Source organism: Protopterus annectens, chromosome 2.part2 (assembly GCF_019279795.1).
Source record: "Protopterus annectens isolate FY-2018-M chromosome 2.part2, PAN1.0, whole genome shotgun sequence".
Lineage (NCBI taxonomy): Eukaryota > Metazoa > Chordata > Ceratodontiformes > Protopteridae > Protopterus > Protopterus annectens.
Genome location: NC_056730.1, coordinates 274892594 through 274911514, shown reverse-complemented (window position 1 = coordinate 274911514; position 18921 = coordinate 274892594). Strand labels below are relative to the sequence as shown.

The 18921-nt window shown below is 38.4% G+C and overlaps 1 protein-coding gene across 1 annotated transcript in view; it reads right to left on the bottom strand.

The window, feature by feature from the left end:
• Positions 1 to 18921, bottom strand: part of ADGRB3 (adhesion G protein-coupled receptor B3) — a 3555978-nt gene that overhangs the window by 1975691 nt on the left and 1561366 nt on the right. Inside the window, exon 11 of the mRNA XM_044063870.1 lies at positions 16519 to 16587. Within this exon, the coding sequence (XP_043919805.1) occupies positions 16519 to 16587 (69 nt within the window). The remainder of the gene's footprint in view (positions 1 to 16518; positions 16588 to 18921) is intronic.

Genomic DNA, 18921 nt, shown 5'->3' with positions numbered 1-18921 from the left:
AGTCTGTTCTGGCATGTATGAAAATATGAGGCAGTGACAGTCCTCGAACGCAGGATACAGTGCACTATAGTCATAGTACAGAACCACTAAACCATGACAGTATGTCAATGGTCAGATTGTATGAAAAAATGTTGATAATTCAATGTTAAGTATCTCATGGAAACCTTGCAGGCATAGCATAATCCCTGTCGAGTTAAGACACAAAGGTGAGGCCTGCAGTAATAATAGAACCTGATATTCAACACATATATATATAAATGTTAATATTGGTAATGTTCACACACATCAACAAATGTAGTGGACCTCAGACAGCAGCATACTGCAAGGTCACACTGGGCATGCTCACACACTTGGAAATATGAGACAAATGTCAGGCAACAAAACACTGAAAGTCTGAACTGGGCATGCTCACACACTTAGGGCACATTTGAGTACAGCAGTGGGCCGGCCACACATATCCCTCAGTTGCATGTGTCAACCCAGGAACCTCGCACTATTCACCAATCCGCCATGTGCACATAGTGATATGACAACAGACACAATATAATATAGTGAAATTCTGTCACAATCAAATATGTTATGCAGAAACCTAGGTTGTTCATAGAAAGTGGTAAAGCAAAAAAGAAACAAAACCTGCAATCAGTACCATCACTGAACAATGTGCATCCCGAACATTAGCATAGGTTCAGAAGTTGACACTAGGCTATCTGCCCTAGGGTATGTAGAAGCCTAGCCACAGTGTGTTTGTATATTGCAACCCCGCTAGATCAGTAGACTGTGCCTGTTAATAGTAGGCCACACAAGATATCTTGCATATGTTCATTTCATTCTGTCTCTGTCTAGCAGGGACCCATAACATATCCCAGGGCTAAACATACGATCACCCATCCACCTGTGAAGATGTCACCTATAGGTGGTCAGCGTGGGTCTGTGTGTATGTGGGACTGTGATCACATTCCTGAGTGAGTGGAGCCTCGTGATGGTAATATGCCCCTCGCTTACGTACCTGTCCCTGGAGCATATAGCTATAAGTGACTTTGATATCCTCATGTGGAGACTGTCCATCGATGCTGTGATGTCAGCAGCACTAACACTAGAGGGATCTCTCATATCCCCCACACAGGAGAAATCTGTAGAGTGTCAGGCCAGACCTCCAGCCTCACCAATTTCGGATGATATCCTGTAACTGAGTCTCACCTAGGCTATGCAAGACTCCCCAGCCCAGGTGACATCTATCAGCTACACTGCAAACAATATACAAATACATCCCATACTGGAGATGGACAGTGATCTGCAAAGCCAGTATGATTCCAGGTTTGTCTTTGACCTGAGTGCAACAAATGCCATTAATCAGCAGGTATGCAGGCCACTGATCCTAGCACAGACAGCTGCTAACCACACAATTTTGGGGATGGCAAGTGTGCTAAATGACATGGAATAAAAAGGCAGGCAGCAAATTGTGCAGCTCTAGTCACTGATTCTTAACTTCATGTTCATCAGTGTACCCATGTGATAACCATCCTCCAGCTTATCTCTGCAGATGCTGTTGTCTGTGGCTGGTGGAGGGTCAAAAGCAAGGAATCTGGTGTTACAATTTCTGAGACAGTATCACTATTGACTCGAGCCAGAGAAGCTACCTCATATGTAGCCAAATATTTGTAGTATGCTCCTCAGGTGTCACTTATGGAATATCTCACTAGGCCTCATTCTTTCACACCCTGTGGCCATCATGTATGTCATGGACATTATACATCTGTTGGCTTCTGCCATGGTACATCCCAGCAGGGTGATATGTATGCTCTTGTAGCTCAGTGCCGTCACTGACAGAGAATTATCCCACTATACGACACACTGCTAATGTTCTTGACAAGGCAGCTCCACCCCAACATTGAAGGATGTATTCCCTGACTACCCTCAACCTAATACCTATCTGTGATGCTAACAGATTCACATCCCATGACCCTGGCCCATATTATAGTATTGCTACCGATTAATGTGCCCCCTCTCCTTTGCAAATGATGATGACTGTGCCCTGCCTAATCCTAACCTATGTGGGTAAATTAATTTTGATGTGCAGCATGGCTGATCAATGCACTGTGTCGCACAGATTGAGAATGCATCATTTTATTCTGTGGTCTGTTCCATGGTCTGTAGTTGTGGTTCAGATGTCACTTCTTTGTCAGTGTTGTGATTTACTTTACCCAGCTCTGTCTTACATGAGGTCCCAATGCATTCTACAAATGTCTAGCTCATGTGAATTTTGCAGTGTCCTACTGGATGTATTAATGCAGCAGAGGAATTCCTTCAGTTGGCCAAAAGCAAGTTACACAACATTCTGTTTCTCTACATGAGTAATGTTATTTGTCATCTCTGCCATCCTCTTGGAGTTGCGGATGTTTTCAGTGCTTATCTAACAATCCCCTCCTATCTAACTGCATGGTCACTGTACTACCTGCCTACATGTGCACATACCAAGTAGTCGACCATCTGGGAAGTCACCCCACATGAACCATTGGTATAGGTGGGGCATGTGCCAAGTATGGCAGTTATGTAAGCTTCCTGTGTGGCATATCAAAACATTATTGATGATACTTTGTGACTTGCAAACCACCTGGCATTCAGGAAAGTGAAAGCCTTTCCTGTTGATGAATGTGGTATCTTGTGGATCATGTGGGACCTTGATGGCAATGTTTGTTCAGGCTTTTTCTCCCCAAAACTCAGGGAAATAAGCAAAGTTGTAAAACACCTATGCAGTGGTGGGTCTCAATTTTGCAATTCAATTAAACTATATATACTTCTCCACATGCTTCAGCATGACATTTGAGGAATGTTGAGGAATTGATGTAGGGCACGCTAGGATGACACCTTTAATATTCCCAGTATCTCTCTTGGTGACCATTAGCCTATGCCAGCACTCAGTTGGAGCACGACAGGAAACTAATCCTCGATAGGCTGTCAGTGTACTACAGGACAGATATTCTCATTGCTATTGTAAAGTCATATTATCATAACTGGGTAATTAAAATATACTGGGTGTATTGCTAGGATGTATAATAAGTATTACATTTAGAAAGATTCCAGTAGTTATGATGCTTAAAACTGTATTTAACTCACTGTCCACTGCAATGAACTGTCCAGATATCCCTCTTGAATCTCTATGTGGGTGACACAATTCAACACTGTTCCATAAGGTCTCTAATTCCACACAGAAGTGGTCCATGATCTATTGGTCAGCCAATTGGTAGTAATACAGGTGTTGATGGTACCATCTCCATTGGTGCAGAAGGCCACACCATGTCATGTTATGGACACTGTCCACAAAGGCAGCCACTAGCGCATGCTGCTCTGCTATGGCTGCTATTATAAACATTATAGCATCCGGTACACTGGCAATTCCCAGTGTTCAGAACAGGTAAACCTTGCAGTGTGGCTGTTTGATACATATTTGAACTACTTGGCCATATTTGATGGCATCATTTGCATAATAGATGTCCCTCATCTGCATCAGGAACATCATTTCCATATTATCATGTAGACTTTTGCATAAGCTGCATATGGCCTGGCCATGCTGCTTATTTTTCTGAATCATCTCCCCTTTACAGATTAGTGCTTTCTAAATTATTCTGAACAGTGATTTGTGCAGTCTATGAATACCAGCCCTAGACTATTTCCCCAAGTTCAAAGGTATTACCTGACTCCTCATACGACTCACTTTGCTCAGGTTTCTTGTGCTAAGACGTTTAGAGGTATGCTTAAAGCCCATTCATTAATGTGAGGTTTATATGCTTTATATAAAAGCACTGAAGGTTCAGTACCTCAGACAATAAATCTCACTCTGAGGTGCAGACTCGTGGAAGGAACAGCCTTTACTTGGGGTGGGGGTCAGAACTGGGAGAAAACCTCATGAAAAAATACTTTTAAAGTGTCTTAGTTAATTCTGAGTTTGAATGTTTTTTTTCTGTATTGATGTTCTATAATCACACTTTGGCATGTCAATCAAGTTTACATCGCCTTTATGCCATGTAGATTGGAGAAAACATGATCATGGACTTTTCAGTCTGTGTAGTCATATCTGACATAAAGACAGAACTGAAGAGAATCTTGCCTGTTTATGTCTAGGACTCCCAAAAGTAAGTTCATTTGTTGATAAGCCTATTATTTTTTTTTCTTTTCATTTATCATTTGTTGACCGGGTGAGTCCCACTAGGCTAGTAGCATCTTTTCAAGGGAGACCAGAGGTGGTATTTGTACTACTAGTGGAAGTTTGACCAGGATATTGGAGAACTTCCACTACTCTTTTTGATAGATACTATGGGGTCTTTTGTTTTCACCATTGCTACCATCATCTCAAGCAGATGGGATCTTGGTTTAATGATTTATCCAACGGAGAATACACTCAGGAGTGGAGCACCCCTTTATGCTATATGGTATTGTTAGTAATAAATATACCTGGTATGGGAATGGAACCTGCAGCCTTCTCCTCCAAAGGTGAGTGTGTGACCTGTTGAGCCATTGATGCTGATTAACGAGTTGATGCAGTACAGAAATTTATGAAATTTCAATATCCGATCCATGAACCATTTCATACTCAAGTGCAGTACACCTGTTATACCTGATACTCATATGCAGGCCAGGGATTGTAACGATTCACTTTCCTTTGCAGCCAGCCAAGCTGTCATTGTGTAAGTGTATCCAGCTCCATCTGACCCTCATGAACCGGGTATGATAGTGACTTTCCTGAGATGAAAAATAACTTGAAGGACATTAGGAACATACGTGGCCTGAGTATGAACTTAGTGAGGACATCAGTTATCATTCAGAAATCTCATGAATTAGGGTAATGTGTATATTCATTGAGATTTCTTTCACATTTAATCATCCAGCCAAGCATTCCATGTTGTCAACATTCTGTGTAGCTCAGTCCATCAAGCACATATTTTCTGGATAAGTTTTGTAAAATTAAGATCTCTCTCTGTCTGCCTCTCTAATTCTGATCTCTCTGCCTCTTCCTGTCTCTTCTCATTTGTCTCAGGGGACCTTTAGAATATGGAAATCTGGAAACTGTAAATTTTTGTTGGTTGCATTTTGCGTACTTCTGTAAGATTTCATCTTTCCATTCTATACACTGCATACTGTAGCTTGGCCCACCTAAGTGTATTAAATGGTTGATTGTCCGAGATACAATGGTGGTCTAGACACTGAGAAGTTCTGTATTAAAAAAAAAAAAAAAAAAACTTTAGCTAATCCCCACCCCACTGAAACAACACTTTTTAAATCCTTCAGATCTGGACAATTATTGCCCTGTCTCAAACATACATATTATTAAAAAGATTATAAATTATGCAGTTTACAGAAAGATGTATTTCTTTTTTTTTTTCTCTATGTGAATGATATCAACATTTTGCAAGCAACTCCAAAAATCATCGTGTCCAAACATATCCATTAGACTGGTTATCTTCCAGAGCACAATATTAATTTCCTTTCTTTGATCACTACATGCTATTTTCTGATATTTATTTAGACTAATTGACTTTTGTACACCATCATTCCCCATTTGAATCACACGGACACCTGAAGATGGACTTCTATTCTGTTTAAAAACAAGTGCTAGGAGTTTGTTTGAGTTAAATAAAAAAAAATATTTTATAAGGTCTATAGTTTATTTTTCATTATTGCAGTTTGTGTCACTATACAGTTATTTGCTGGTTTTATTGCTTTAGTACATATAAAAGTGTAGTAAGTTGTCTAACATTTTTATTAACTTAAGTCAAACTTCCACTTTGCCCCAGTATAAATCTATTTGTGAGGAAGCCCTTCCAGTATAAATCTATTTGTGAGGAAGCCCTTCCAGTATAAATCTATTTGTGAGGAAGCCCTTCCAGTATAAATCTATTTGTGAGGAAGCCCCTACTCTTTTCACCTGCTTGAAAATGTCAGAGTGATCTTTTGCCCTACTGAGATATCAAATCTAATTGTAATGCTTTCTTCAGAATTACAGGGCTCTTATTCTTTTGTCTATATATATTAAAGTTAAACAATGATATTTTCTTTACCTTGCCCACCACATTCATACTTTTTATCCCTCCTTCCTTCATAACTTCCTTTATTCAGTGGTATTTCTTCCCTATTCAAACTGGTAATCTCCCTCACATTAAATTTGAATCTATACCTTATCATACACCTTTATATATTTTCACTAGTGAAAATAATGCTCCAGGTCAAGGATTTTTCATATTTTTTTCTTTATAGCTTCAAATTCCAGGTATCAGTTTAGTAATTTCCCCAAAATGGCCACTGCTCTTCTGCCTGCATTGTTCCCCCAAAACGTATGCTTTGTTTTAATTGCACTGTGTGATAAAGAGTCCCTCCAATATTTAAGCTCTCTCTATTCTGATCACATTTTCCTCTCCTCCCTCACTTATTGCAGAACCTCATGATTTTTAATTGTTTCACACTTAGTGTTTCTTTTGCCATGTCTTTTTATCATATCTGAAATACATTTTATTGAACTGATTTTTTTCTGATTTCCATACCTCACCTCCATTCCATTATTTTTTTACAAAATGTCTTTCATGATCACCAAGTTTTTCACCTGCTTCTGCATTTCATACTTTCACTCCTTCTTTGACTTTTTACTACTTGCGAAGAATATTCCTCCCTCTTACTGATTACATGCGATGTAGCCTGTATGCTACCTTCTTGTACAAGCCTATCATCTCTCTTCCTTATTGTTTTAACCTCTTGTGTATTCTATTTCTTTTTTTTCCTAACAAGGGTGGCTTTATTTGCTTAATACTTTTTGTTCTGTTTTACCTCTCCAGCTTATTCTCTGCCTCCATTACCTTTCCTTACTCTGTCTTTTCGTTTTGGCTTTACAAGACTTCATTTCTTTCATTTTTTCTTCATCTTCTTCAGCTCTCTTTCTGGGTGTAATGCTCTCTCTTTCTTCAGTTCTCATTACTGCTCATCTTCACAGCCCAGTGAGGATCATCATTTTCCTCTCATTGTTTTGCTTTTATGTTCTGATTCTACTCAGTGTTGCTCTCTGTCCTCTCATTCTAGCATAGAGTCTGTCTACCTGAGAGTACAGTCCCTCCAGGATACACTGCCCAAACACTAGTTGTTCCATAATTTTAAGAAGAGCTTCCTTACTGTTCTTTAAATCACTTATTAAATAAACAGATAGGAATCTGCAATTTTTCTATCCTCTCTTTTCTTAACTAATAGAACTTTCATGAATATTCATCCCTACTATTGATAAATAATATTGGTTACAATTCCATGACCCCAGCTACCACTAATTACAACTGAAGAGTTAAGGGACAAGTAAGTCCTTAGCTTTACATTCTTTATTGCTTAGTGCCCAGCTTAAACTCTCTTCCAAAGATGAATGACTACCAAAAATATGTTGTAGGGGATCATCATGCAAAGGCATTGACAGATTTGTGAGTTTCAACTAAAAATTATCACTCTCTGTACCACTTGTTTAACCTTTATTCCTTCATAACAGTACCTCCACAGATCAACAGCATCCACAGTATCTCCACAGATCAACAGCATCCACAGTACTTCCGCAGATCAACTGCATCCACAGTACCGCCACAGATAACAGCATCCACAGTACCTCCACAAATCAACAGCATCCACAGTACTCCAACAGATCAATTGCATCCACAGTACCTCCACTGATCAACAGCATCCACAGCACTTCAACAGATCAACAGCATCCACAATACCTCCACAGATCAACAGCATCTACAGTACAGCATCCACAGTACTTCAACAGATCAACTGCATCCGCAGTACTTCCACAGATCAACAGCATCCACAGTACAGCATCCATAGTACTTCAACAGATCAACAGCATCCACAGTACTTCCACAGATCAACAGCATCCACAGTACTTCCATAGATTAACTGTATCCACACAGTACTTCCATAGGTCAACAGCATCCACAGTACCGCCACAGATCAACAGCATCCACAGTACTTCCACAGGTCAACAACATCCACAGTACCACCACAGATCAACTGCATCTACAGCACAGCATCCACAGTACTTCAACAGATCAACTGCATCCACAGTACCTCCACAGATCAATAGCATCCACAGCACTTCAACAGATCAACAGCATGCACAGTACTTCCACAGATCAACAGCATGCACAGTACTTCCACAGATCAACAGCATCCACAGTACTTCCAAAACTCAATGATTCACTGTCAAACTGCACCTTCAAGTCCCTTTGGGTTCCTTGTTATCCTCTAAACAAGCTCACCTTGATAAGCGCACTTCATAAAACTGCTAACTTTGCTCCAACTAATCCAAATAACTGAATGTCATAATGTCGAGCATGCCAACACACACTTAATTTCAAAACACAAAAACTCATGCAAGCTAATGGGATTATAAAACAATTAACTAGTTTAAAAGAATGCTGGAACTACATATTTCACAGTGGAATCAACTGATAAGTCATATTTCACTTAGACACCAGTGATCTATGAATACCACCTTGTTACTCACACACACAGATATGATGTCACCACTTTTTCTGTAACTCTGGTTAACATTTTATTATCTTAGTACCACTTTGTCTGGCTTTCTAACTAGAAAAAATGCTGATACAAATCTGTCCCTTCTAAAGGTCATGAATAGATTATATTTTATTTTGCTTCTTTTACAGTTCCTGGCATCATCTTACACTGCAAACCATAGACTCCTATTCAGAAGTCTAGGTATTTCACTGTGGATTTTCTGACTTAGCCCTTCATTAGTTTGCTTCTTACCATTTAGGGTATCTTAATGGGTGCTGGAAAACACATACCTGAACCATCTGCTAACGTGTGGGATGGTATTGGGCTTGATTTTGGTGTGCTCTCTTTTTCAGAGTGTATGTGATTCTGCCAAGAGACATTGTATTGAGGAGACGTGTACAGTACCATTGTTGTCTAGATGAGATCCAGATTGTCTTGTCCTTCATTTAAGGTTCTGTGTCTAACTTTAGCCTTTAGATTCAGTACTATCTGGTTAAACTACCAGAGACTTGAGCTGAATTCAGAAAAAGTGTGTGGTATCCATTCATCACACTTTACCTATTTGTCAGTTGGATCCATGGCACAGGCCTGACTGCAGGCCAGATAACTTGGTTCCATTCAAGTCTGGACCTGGGAAGTGGAAGGAATGAAGAGGCTGTTACGGCTCATATCCATCTGGGGAAGAGTGGTTGTATCCTTCAGGGTCAGGGAAGTTAGACCACATAGTGGAAACTGAAGGTCACTGTACCAGGCAACCTGACTCTGGATCATATTAAAGGGATGCTGTCACATCACAGAAGATGATGTAAGCTCACAGATCCAAGCATTATTCCTTCCTCCTCATAGCCACAATCATGGAAGAATGCCTAGGCTAAATGAATCCACAAACAGATGATACAATTGCTTAGTCCTCTTTCTTTCTAGTTGTAGTTGTGAGCCATACCTCAGACTGGCATCTCCTAACAATGGAATATATCCCTTTTTTAATGACTCCAAGTCTTTTGGTTTTCTATTACCATGACGGGAATGGACCCCATTCCTAAGTCAAAGTATGATTAAAGTTTTTGAAATTAGTATTGTTTCAGTCTTTAACATCAGACAAAAGTGGTCTTGGCAGCACCTGCAATGTGCCCAGTAATGACTCCTTCTGCAATTCATATGGCTTTACATGTAATGGTAACATATATAAATATAATTGTAGATTCTTTTTAATAAGACCCATTGCTCCTACTACTATTGGAACTGTCTGGGTATCTTTCTTCCATATTGCTATCATTTCTGCCTGCAAATCTTGATATTTTATGACTTTGTGTCTCTCTGCTCGCAAGACACTGTTAGTACCTGGGTGTAGCAAATTCAATGATCAGTGCTACTGTTGTCTAGTTTTCATGGACAACTATATCTATCTTTTGAACTGTTGGTAACAGGTGATCCCATGTGTGACATAGACTTCATCATTTTCTCTGATGCTTTGTGGCTAATGTTTTCAGTGATTTTCAGCTACTTCAGTATTATAATGTTTGCACAATCCCCAGTGCAACAGTCTTGCCACATTATTATGCCTTTCAGTATACAGTCCTTCTGCCATTAGTATGTCACAACCAGTAACTGTGACTGTTTCCAATTCTGTTTTACAAAACTTACATTTGTCTGTTTCTTCTAGATGTTCAATGGACTCTGTAAAGCAACATGTACATAGTCCACAGCCTTGGGACGCCAATATTAACCTTTCATCTTTTGGTTTGAATTCGCCTCTCCTTAACCATTCCTGTGTTCCATCCTGATCAACACAAGGCTCCTCCAGAAGTTTTCTATACTTACAACTATATTTATGCATTTTCCACGTCTTCCCTTCTTATCTGATTCTTCACCTTATAATCTTTCTTTTGTTTTTTGGCACATTCAGTTGCTGCCTGATTTTTATCTACTTCTGGTTTGATTTCCATTCCTGCTTGATGGTGATATGCTTCTGCTAGACTGAGCAGGAAAGTCATCTTAGATTTATTCTCCTTATGTTTCAAAGCTTTCACTACATTTGGGTCTTGTGAGGTCACCAGATATGTGTGCAGTCCCATGATTGCAGATCTATACATGTAATTAGTTTCAAGGAGGCCCATCCCTCCTTCGGAATGGGGAATATATAATCTTGATATGGTCTGATTTTTATAAATCATTTGGTGAGCATGAAGCATCCTTATTGTTTTCTTGCCTAACACATTTTGGGGATGGTCAATTACTCCAAAACCGTAAGTCAGGACAGGGACAGCAAATTGGTTTATAGCTTGAACTTTGTTCCTAGATGTCAATATTGTTTTCAAGATTGATTTAAGTCTTCTAAAATATTCCTTACTATGTTTTAGTCACATTTGTTCATGTTTTATTGTTGATCCTTCATCAATTCCCAGAAATTTATACACTCCCTCTTGATCAAGTTCTTTTATATCACATTCTTGTCTCAAACTGATGTTATCCTGGTGCTGCAGTTTTCCTGCTTTAAAGGTTGCTTTTGTACATTTATCAAGACCAAATGACATTCTTATATCATCTGAAAAAGTTTTGACTACTTGCAGTTGTGCTTTCAGTTCCTCATCTGATGAGCTATACATTTTTAAGTCATCAACAAAAAGAAGATGAGAAGTCTTTACACTTCATTGTTTTCTAGGAGCCAAATTATAGCCATGGCCTAATCTGATAAGTAGACAGCTTAATAAGTTAAGGGGAAGACAAAATAGCAGAGGTAACAGGGAGTCACCCTGGAATATCCCACTTTGAATTTTTATCCCTAGAATATAATTTGCCCTTTATCATGGCTTAATTGCAAAGTGGTCTGCTGCTGTTTCATGGTCACTGTAATGTAGTTGATCAGTGTATGATGTATGTTATATATTTTTAAGAAGTCTTTTATCCATGAATGTGAGAAACTATCACATGCTTTTTTTGTAGTCAATCTATGCCATACTGAGATTCTTCCCCTTTTTACAGTTCTCCATTATGACTTTATTTAGCAACAGATGATCCTTTGTTCCATATGACTTTTTTTTATTACCCTTTTATTCTATTGCCATGATTGAATTTTCTTTTAATGACTATAAACTCTGTCGGCATCAATTCCGGTGTATAGTTTATAGGTCATTAGAAGGCAAGTTATTGGTCTATAATTTTTAGGATAGCTTGCAGGTTCACTTTTAAGTAGGAGCACTGTTTTTCCTGTTGTTAACCAGGTTGGTGCCTGTTAGGGGTGCACATATAAATAGTTTTCACCTATGGCTAAAGATGCTAATACTTTTAGCCAGAAGTTAGGTATTGCATCTGGGCTTCAGGTTTTCCAACTGGAGGTTTTTCTTAACTTTATCACAATCTCTCTCTGGACGTTACTTCATCCCATTTCATATCCTTTAAACTTCTTTATTCTTTCTTTTACTTTTCTATCCATTTAGCATCTTTGTTAAGTTCCACAGGATCTTCATAGATATTTCTCCAAAATGTATCTTTTTCTTATTTTTTGGTTTGTCTTTCAATTCCTTTTGCCTTGTTTCCCAGTTTTCTGTAGAACTTATTGGGGTCATCATTAAATTGCTTAATTTGCATGTTTCCTTTATATTTACCTGTGTATCTTCTAAGTTTTTCTTCCTGTGCTGAGATTTTCAGTTTATTATTTGCAAAAGTGCAAGAAAGATCATCTCTTCAAACTGTGCATTGCTTTTCTCACTTCTATCTTTCTAAGTAGTTTTTTTTTATCTTTTCCCTTTTCTATACTCTTCTAACAGTGACACTTCTTGTCTCAATTGCTTGATAGTTTTCTCTCTCCGATATTTCCATGATAGTATTCGATTTCTCCCCTTCCTTTCCCTTACTACCCTGTGTTCTTGAGGTAGAACTTTATCAGTCATTAATTTAGCTGCACAGTACTATATCCTATTTACTTCTGTTATATCACATGGATCTCTACGGACAGTGCTAATTACTGTGTTCATTTGTTTTATCAAACTTCTGATCTTCTGCAGTCTATTTCTTTCATTGATGTTAATATGTCTTTCTTGTTTGTTTGTGTCTTTCGGCTTTTCCCGGTTAGGGGTCGCCACAGCGGAACTCCGGTCCGCTAATGATTGGTAGTTTATTTTTACATGCCGAGTTACCAGGCCTAATGCACAACCTTCAACAAAGGTACGCCCATTCATGCATGTCTCCACGCAGAAGACGCTCTAGCTGAGAATCAAACCGGACAGTGTTTTACTGTGAGGCGACGATGCTACCGCAGCACCACCACCGTGGCGTTAATATGTCTTTCTATCTCTGTTAAATCTAGCAACTCTTCCCTTAGCTCATTTTCTTCTAAACATAGGGCACATTTTTTTTTTTTCATTTCCTGTGGGCATTATATAGAAAGTTCTATAGCATCTTCTTGTGGCACATTCTCTTTAATTTCATCCTGTGGCGTCCATTGCTCTGTCATATGGGAACTCACTGGCGTATCACTCCTCAACATTGACTGCATCAGAGTTTCCACAGTTTCCTGTTCCTTCCCTTGCTGTCCAGCTTTAAGTGAATGTTTTTTACTGATTTCATGTGGAAGGCTCAACAATTTCTTCATATGGCACCTGACCAATTGCTACCCATTCCACTGGTTTCCCCTTAATTTGGATGTTCATTGCTCTATCCTGTTGTGGTGCTTTCTGAATTAGATTTTCTACTCTGAATCCTTCACTTCACAGGTACTACATAACCTTAATTTCTATTTCTTTAACTTCTCCATTACTGATCTCCTTTTCTACTTTCGTTCTTTGTTTTCTTCTTTTTTTTTGTATTGTAAAGTTTCCATGTCTGGATTCCTTTGCCTGTATTTCTCTTCAAATATCTATGGTGCTGCTCTTTTTGTATTGATTAGTTTTGCTTTCTCCTTTGCATAAATATTACACCATATTAAATCTCTTTTTCTTTCCCATGTCCATATTTCTTCTTTACGTCTCTTGATCTTCTTGTTTCTCCTTACTTTGGGGACTTGTTCCATCATGCTGTGATGTAACCTGTGTTAGGCCTTCTACACCAAACTCCTTAATTTCACAGGTACTCCATAACTTCAACTTCTATTTTTTTACTTCTACTTTACTAATCTTCTTTATTATACTCCCTCTTTATGATATTATTTTTTCATTATGAAATTTTCCATATCTGGATGGTTTTGCCTGTATTTCTCTTTGAATATCTTTCGGGCTGCCTCCTTTATATTGATTAATTTGGCTTTCAGTTTTGCATAAATATTGCACCATATCAAATCTCTCTTTCTCATGTCTATATTTCTTTTTTATACTTTTCAAAAATCTCTAGGTTTTGTTGTTCATATTTTCACACTTCCTCAGATACTTCTTTTTCCAAACAGATTAAAATTTATTGGTCTACATACTGTTTTTCACAAATCTGTTGTACTAATGAACAAAAAATGTTATTTGAGGCTTCTGACAGTTTTTCTTGTGGAAGTATTTTTTCCTCAAATTTCTCTTAATCTTTTTGTATATCTTGTGTCTGGAAATTCTTGGGGTTTTGCATAATTGTAACAATACATAATTTCTTTTTTATCCTCAATAGTCCACTCTGTCATCTTTATGGCTCTTCTTTGGCCTATCAGCTTTTGTGATTTTTTTGGACTGCTACTTCCTTCTACAACAGGGGGGGTCATCCTCCCCCTTGGCCTATCCTGGCCCCACTGTAGGAATGTTTCCTTATTTTGAGGATCCTACACTGTCATTTTTTTTTCTAGTCTGGCACGAGTGCAGATACCAGGATTTGGCACTTTTTTATCCTGGGTCTTGTGTACCCGGATATCTTTTTTAATTTCGGACCTACTTCTGTCCATGATATATGCTATATAAATACAGTCTATACATCAGTGTCATCTTGGTGAGATTTTGTGAAAAACAGGGTCCACCTCATGGAGGTACTCAGCAACACTAGAAGATGAATTCAGTTTCAGCAATAATACTCTCCTTTGCTTGCTGACCTATCCTCTCTTCATCTGGACCCCCAGTGAGGGCATTGGTATGTCACCACAGGATTGTATTAAGGACCAGATGGATGCAACCATGGTGAGGCACCTGGACCAGCACTCCACAACTCAACAAATGACTGAATGAATACAATGAAATTAAATACATAAATAGATACATACATGCATGCATACATACATACATACATGACTACATAAATAAATAAATAAAAATGTTTCCATGTTTGTCTCTTCTTACTTTTATAGCTACATTAGGTTTGATTTATGTCTAATGTGAAATGCTCTTAATTAAAATACTGACAATGAAAAAACGATCTTAGCATGTACTATGTGTTTTAATTTTTAACTCAGGAACGTTTCCATTATGAAACTTGTGAGTCCATTATGCACACTAAGGCAATGAGTTACATACATGTTAAATGTGTATATGTGTGCCCACGTGTGCTTGTATGTGCTTCTGCTTGCATGTATATATGTGCAGTCATGAGTGCGCAGTTGCATGTGTCTGTATGTGTTTGTGCTATAGTGTTGCGACATGCTGCTTCATGACAACAGATATATATATATATATATATATATATATATATATATATATATATATATATATATATAAGCCCTGAGATTCTCCAAAATCTGTGGCATGTACTGCAGAAAGTCTAAGTTAATGTTTAAAATCAGAAGGAAAATTCAGTTTAGAAAGCAGTCTGAGGGGTATTGTTAAATACTGTGTAAAGGCAAACACTCTGGTATAGAAAAGGTTAGGTTTGGGAATACTGTTTTGGCTAAATCTCTCTGTTCAGGAAAAATTAAAGACATTGACTAGGAGTCAGAAGGTTGATTACTTCTAAACAGACATGGAGAGTGAAAGCTTTCTAATAAGACTTTTTACTGTTGTTCAAAAAAAAGCAAGTAAGATAATTGTGACTATTATTTTAAAGCTTGTGCCATGTTTTGTTGAAGCAGTGACCTCTCATATAACTGAGTAGAGCTGAAGAAAAGAAGCTGCATCTTGTTTTATAAATGTCAGCTGTGCATCTGCCCTGGAGCCTAAAAAAATGTATACTTCAGCTGTGAAAAATCTGATTGCAGGTAAATAATCTTTTGTGTGCAGAGCTTCCTAGCAAGGTTCCGCTAACTGTTTCTGCTTTACTGAATATACACTCTTGCTTTTTATGCCAAACTGTAGCACATATCATTCTGAATTTGAGTTGAATAAAAATATTTTCTCCCATTATAAAATGCAAAATATGGAAATAATTTTACATGAAAAAAATATTCATCAAATCAAAACCAAACCAGCTTCACTGCAAGATATGCAGCTTCCTTAGTGGCTAGTTCTTCCTTTGTTGTTGTGTTTCATTAACGAAAGTGTGTGCTTCCTTTAAGGATGGAAAACTACATTTCCTTAGTCCTGGTTATGTTATCTGTGTGTATATATATATATATATATATATATATATATATGTATATACATATATATTTTTATATATATATATATATATATATATATATATATATAGATATATATATATATATATATATAGAGAGAGAGAGATAAAAATTTAGACTCATAAACTGTGTTTGAACAAGGGATATGGATATAGATATAGATATATTAACACAGATCCAGATGTGTGTGTGTGTGTGTGTGTGTGTGTGTGTGTGTGTGTGTGTGTGTGTGTGAGTGTGTGTGTGTGTGTGTGTGTGTGTGTGTGCGCGTGTGTGTGCATGGTGTGTGTGTGCGTGCACGTGCGTGTGTGTGTGCATGTGCATGTGTGTGTGTGCGCGTGTGTGTGCATGCGTGTGTGCGTGTGTGTGTGTGTGTGTGTGTGTGTGTGTGTGTGTGTGTGTGTGTGTGATACAGGCATTCATATTTTGTGCCAGACATTTTTAAAACCCCTTTATACACAATATGTATCTCTTTTGTTACAATGTACTTTATTTAGCACATGATAAAACAAGTCAAGGACAGACCTTACCTGCTGAGCATCTTCCCACTTTTCTCTGTTCTCATCATCAAGAATGTTACTTACTGTCTGAAAGAAATTCTGGAAAGAAAAGGCATTATGCAGTTAGCTGTTGAAAACTGTGTTTAGTTTCAAGTACAAAAATATCTCATCAAGGTTTAATGGAAAATAACTCTGTGATCATTATAAGTTACAAGTATGAACAGATTTTCAGTATATAGGCAACTAGTGTTAGGTTATTTCAGCTGAAGGTGAAATGCAGCCATGCAATAATACTTTGAGATTACAAGGACAAGGAAGATTGCTTTGGAAAATCAGAAACTCTGTTCTGTTTGCTAGGCAGAATCTGGTAGCACACTGGGGATGGAGGAAGCGATGATCATAATCTAAACAGTCAAACTCACAACAGCAAATGAGGCATGAGAGGTACAATTAAAATATACATAGCGCAGGTACATTAGTGTAGGATGCAAAAATCTGAATAAGTAATACAAAAATGATACGCATGTCTGTGTGTGTGTGTGTGTGTGTGTGTGTGTGTGTGTGTGTGTGTGTGTGTGTGTGTGTGTGTGTGTTGTGTGTGAGTGTGCGTGCATGCATGCGTGCATGTGTGTGTGTGCGCGCGCGTGGGCGAACGTGTGTGTGTGTGTGTGTGTGTGTGTGTGTGTGTGTGTGTGTGTGTGTGTGTGTATGTGTGTGTGTGTGTGTGTGTGTGTGTGTGTGCATCTGATAGCACTAGCAAATGAACTGAAGAGAAAGCAAACCTGGATGGAAGAACAGGATCAGATTCAGGGTTCCTAATGTCAGTGATGACTTTGGGCTTATGTTGAAGACTGCTCAGATGGCCACTGAGGAAATAATGCCAGTTTTTGCAAGATTTAATAGGGTCTCAGGGCCTATATGCAACCAGAAAAAGACAATGTTAGTCAGGAGAGGAGAGGAAAAAAGATGGCGTGGGAATACCTTGGAGTGTATGTAGGACACACATTATGTAACACAATACACAAAAATTTGATAAAGGTGACAGGGAAAATACAGGGGAAACTGGAGATGGATGGATATAAAACAAACACACAGCTAGGTAGTTGATGTGATCATAATGATGATTCTAGCAGTTAGAGCACATGTACTAAGAAACCTGCCGGTGGACTCATGGGCACCAAGCTCCTAAAATTACAGAAGAGTTGGAGGGGTGGATAGATGGAAAGAAATGGAGAAGGGTCTAAACAACAAACTAGGACTGACTAGGAAAGCAGGGGTTGGATCAGCTTGCATACATAGCCATGCAGAGCTAAGCATTTAGCCAACTTAGGTGGATAGACAGTAAGGGGGGCACTAAAAGAGAAGTAGAGGGAAGACACCTAGGAAAATGAGAAGAACATAAAATAACGAATAAATGAATGAGGAGTAAGTCAAGAGATGGGGCCACATGACACCGAACAAGGGAAAGGCAGAGATATGGGAGGAAGAAGGCTGAAGGTACGTTCATAGGGAAGAAAAAAGTACAAACACTGAAGTGAAAGGGGATATGAGGAAACTAAATTAAAGAAGGAAGGTATAAGAAGACTAACAGATGGACAAACAGACAGTACTCAAGGTCTACGAGAATGAGTTTATGAAACTGAATTCACATAAAATGAATGGTGGACAATTACTAAACTAAGATAAAAATTACTGGGAGAAGAGAGAGGAAAGAAAAACCCTGAGAAAACAAAGGAAAGAAAGAGTCCCATAGGCAGAACGTGAAAACCATGGGAAAAGTAAAAGCAGAATGATTTATGAAGATCTTGGGGGAAATGGAGGAAGGCACAACAAAGAAGATGTGGAAACCATGGCTTAAGGCTGATGAGTTTCAGACTAGAGAAGATGAATCACAAAAAGTCCTCAGAATAACATTAGAGACACAGAAAACACATGGACTGGGAGATCAGATATTAAGAGAGTGGCACATACAGGATCTCACATGAAAAAGATTATATAAAGAGGAAAGAAAAACAGACTTGAGATGGTAAGAGATATATGACAAGAAGAGGCAGGCATGAAACTTATGTTCTGGTAGTGTGCCTGGGAACAACAGATCAGAACAGAGCCTCTGGAATTCTGGAAGAGAATATATGGATAAGAGAGAATAATTCCTGGGAATTTTGTATGTAAGGACTAAAAATATAGGGGAAAAAGAAATGTGGACAGTAAGACTAATGGCAATAGAGTGTTAACAGCCAGAAACTGGAAAAAAGGGCAAGTGCCAGAAGGGAGAACTGTGCAGGATATTTTTAGTGATTGTGAGAAGTAAGTTGTGGTATTGTATGAGGAAGTCTGTAGTGTCAGAGAAGCATGTAAGAGTGGTACAGGATATGTACGAGGGTAGTGTGACAGCGGTGAGGTCTGCAGTGGGAGTGATGGATGCATTTAAGG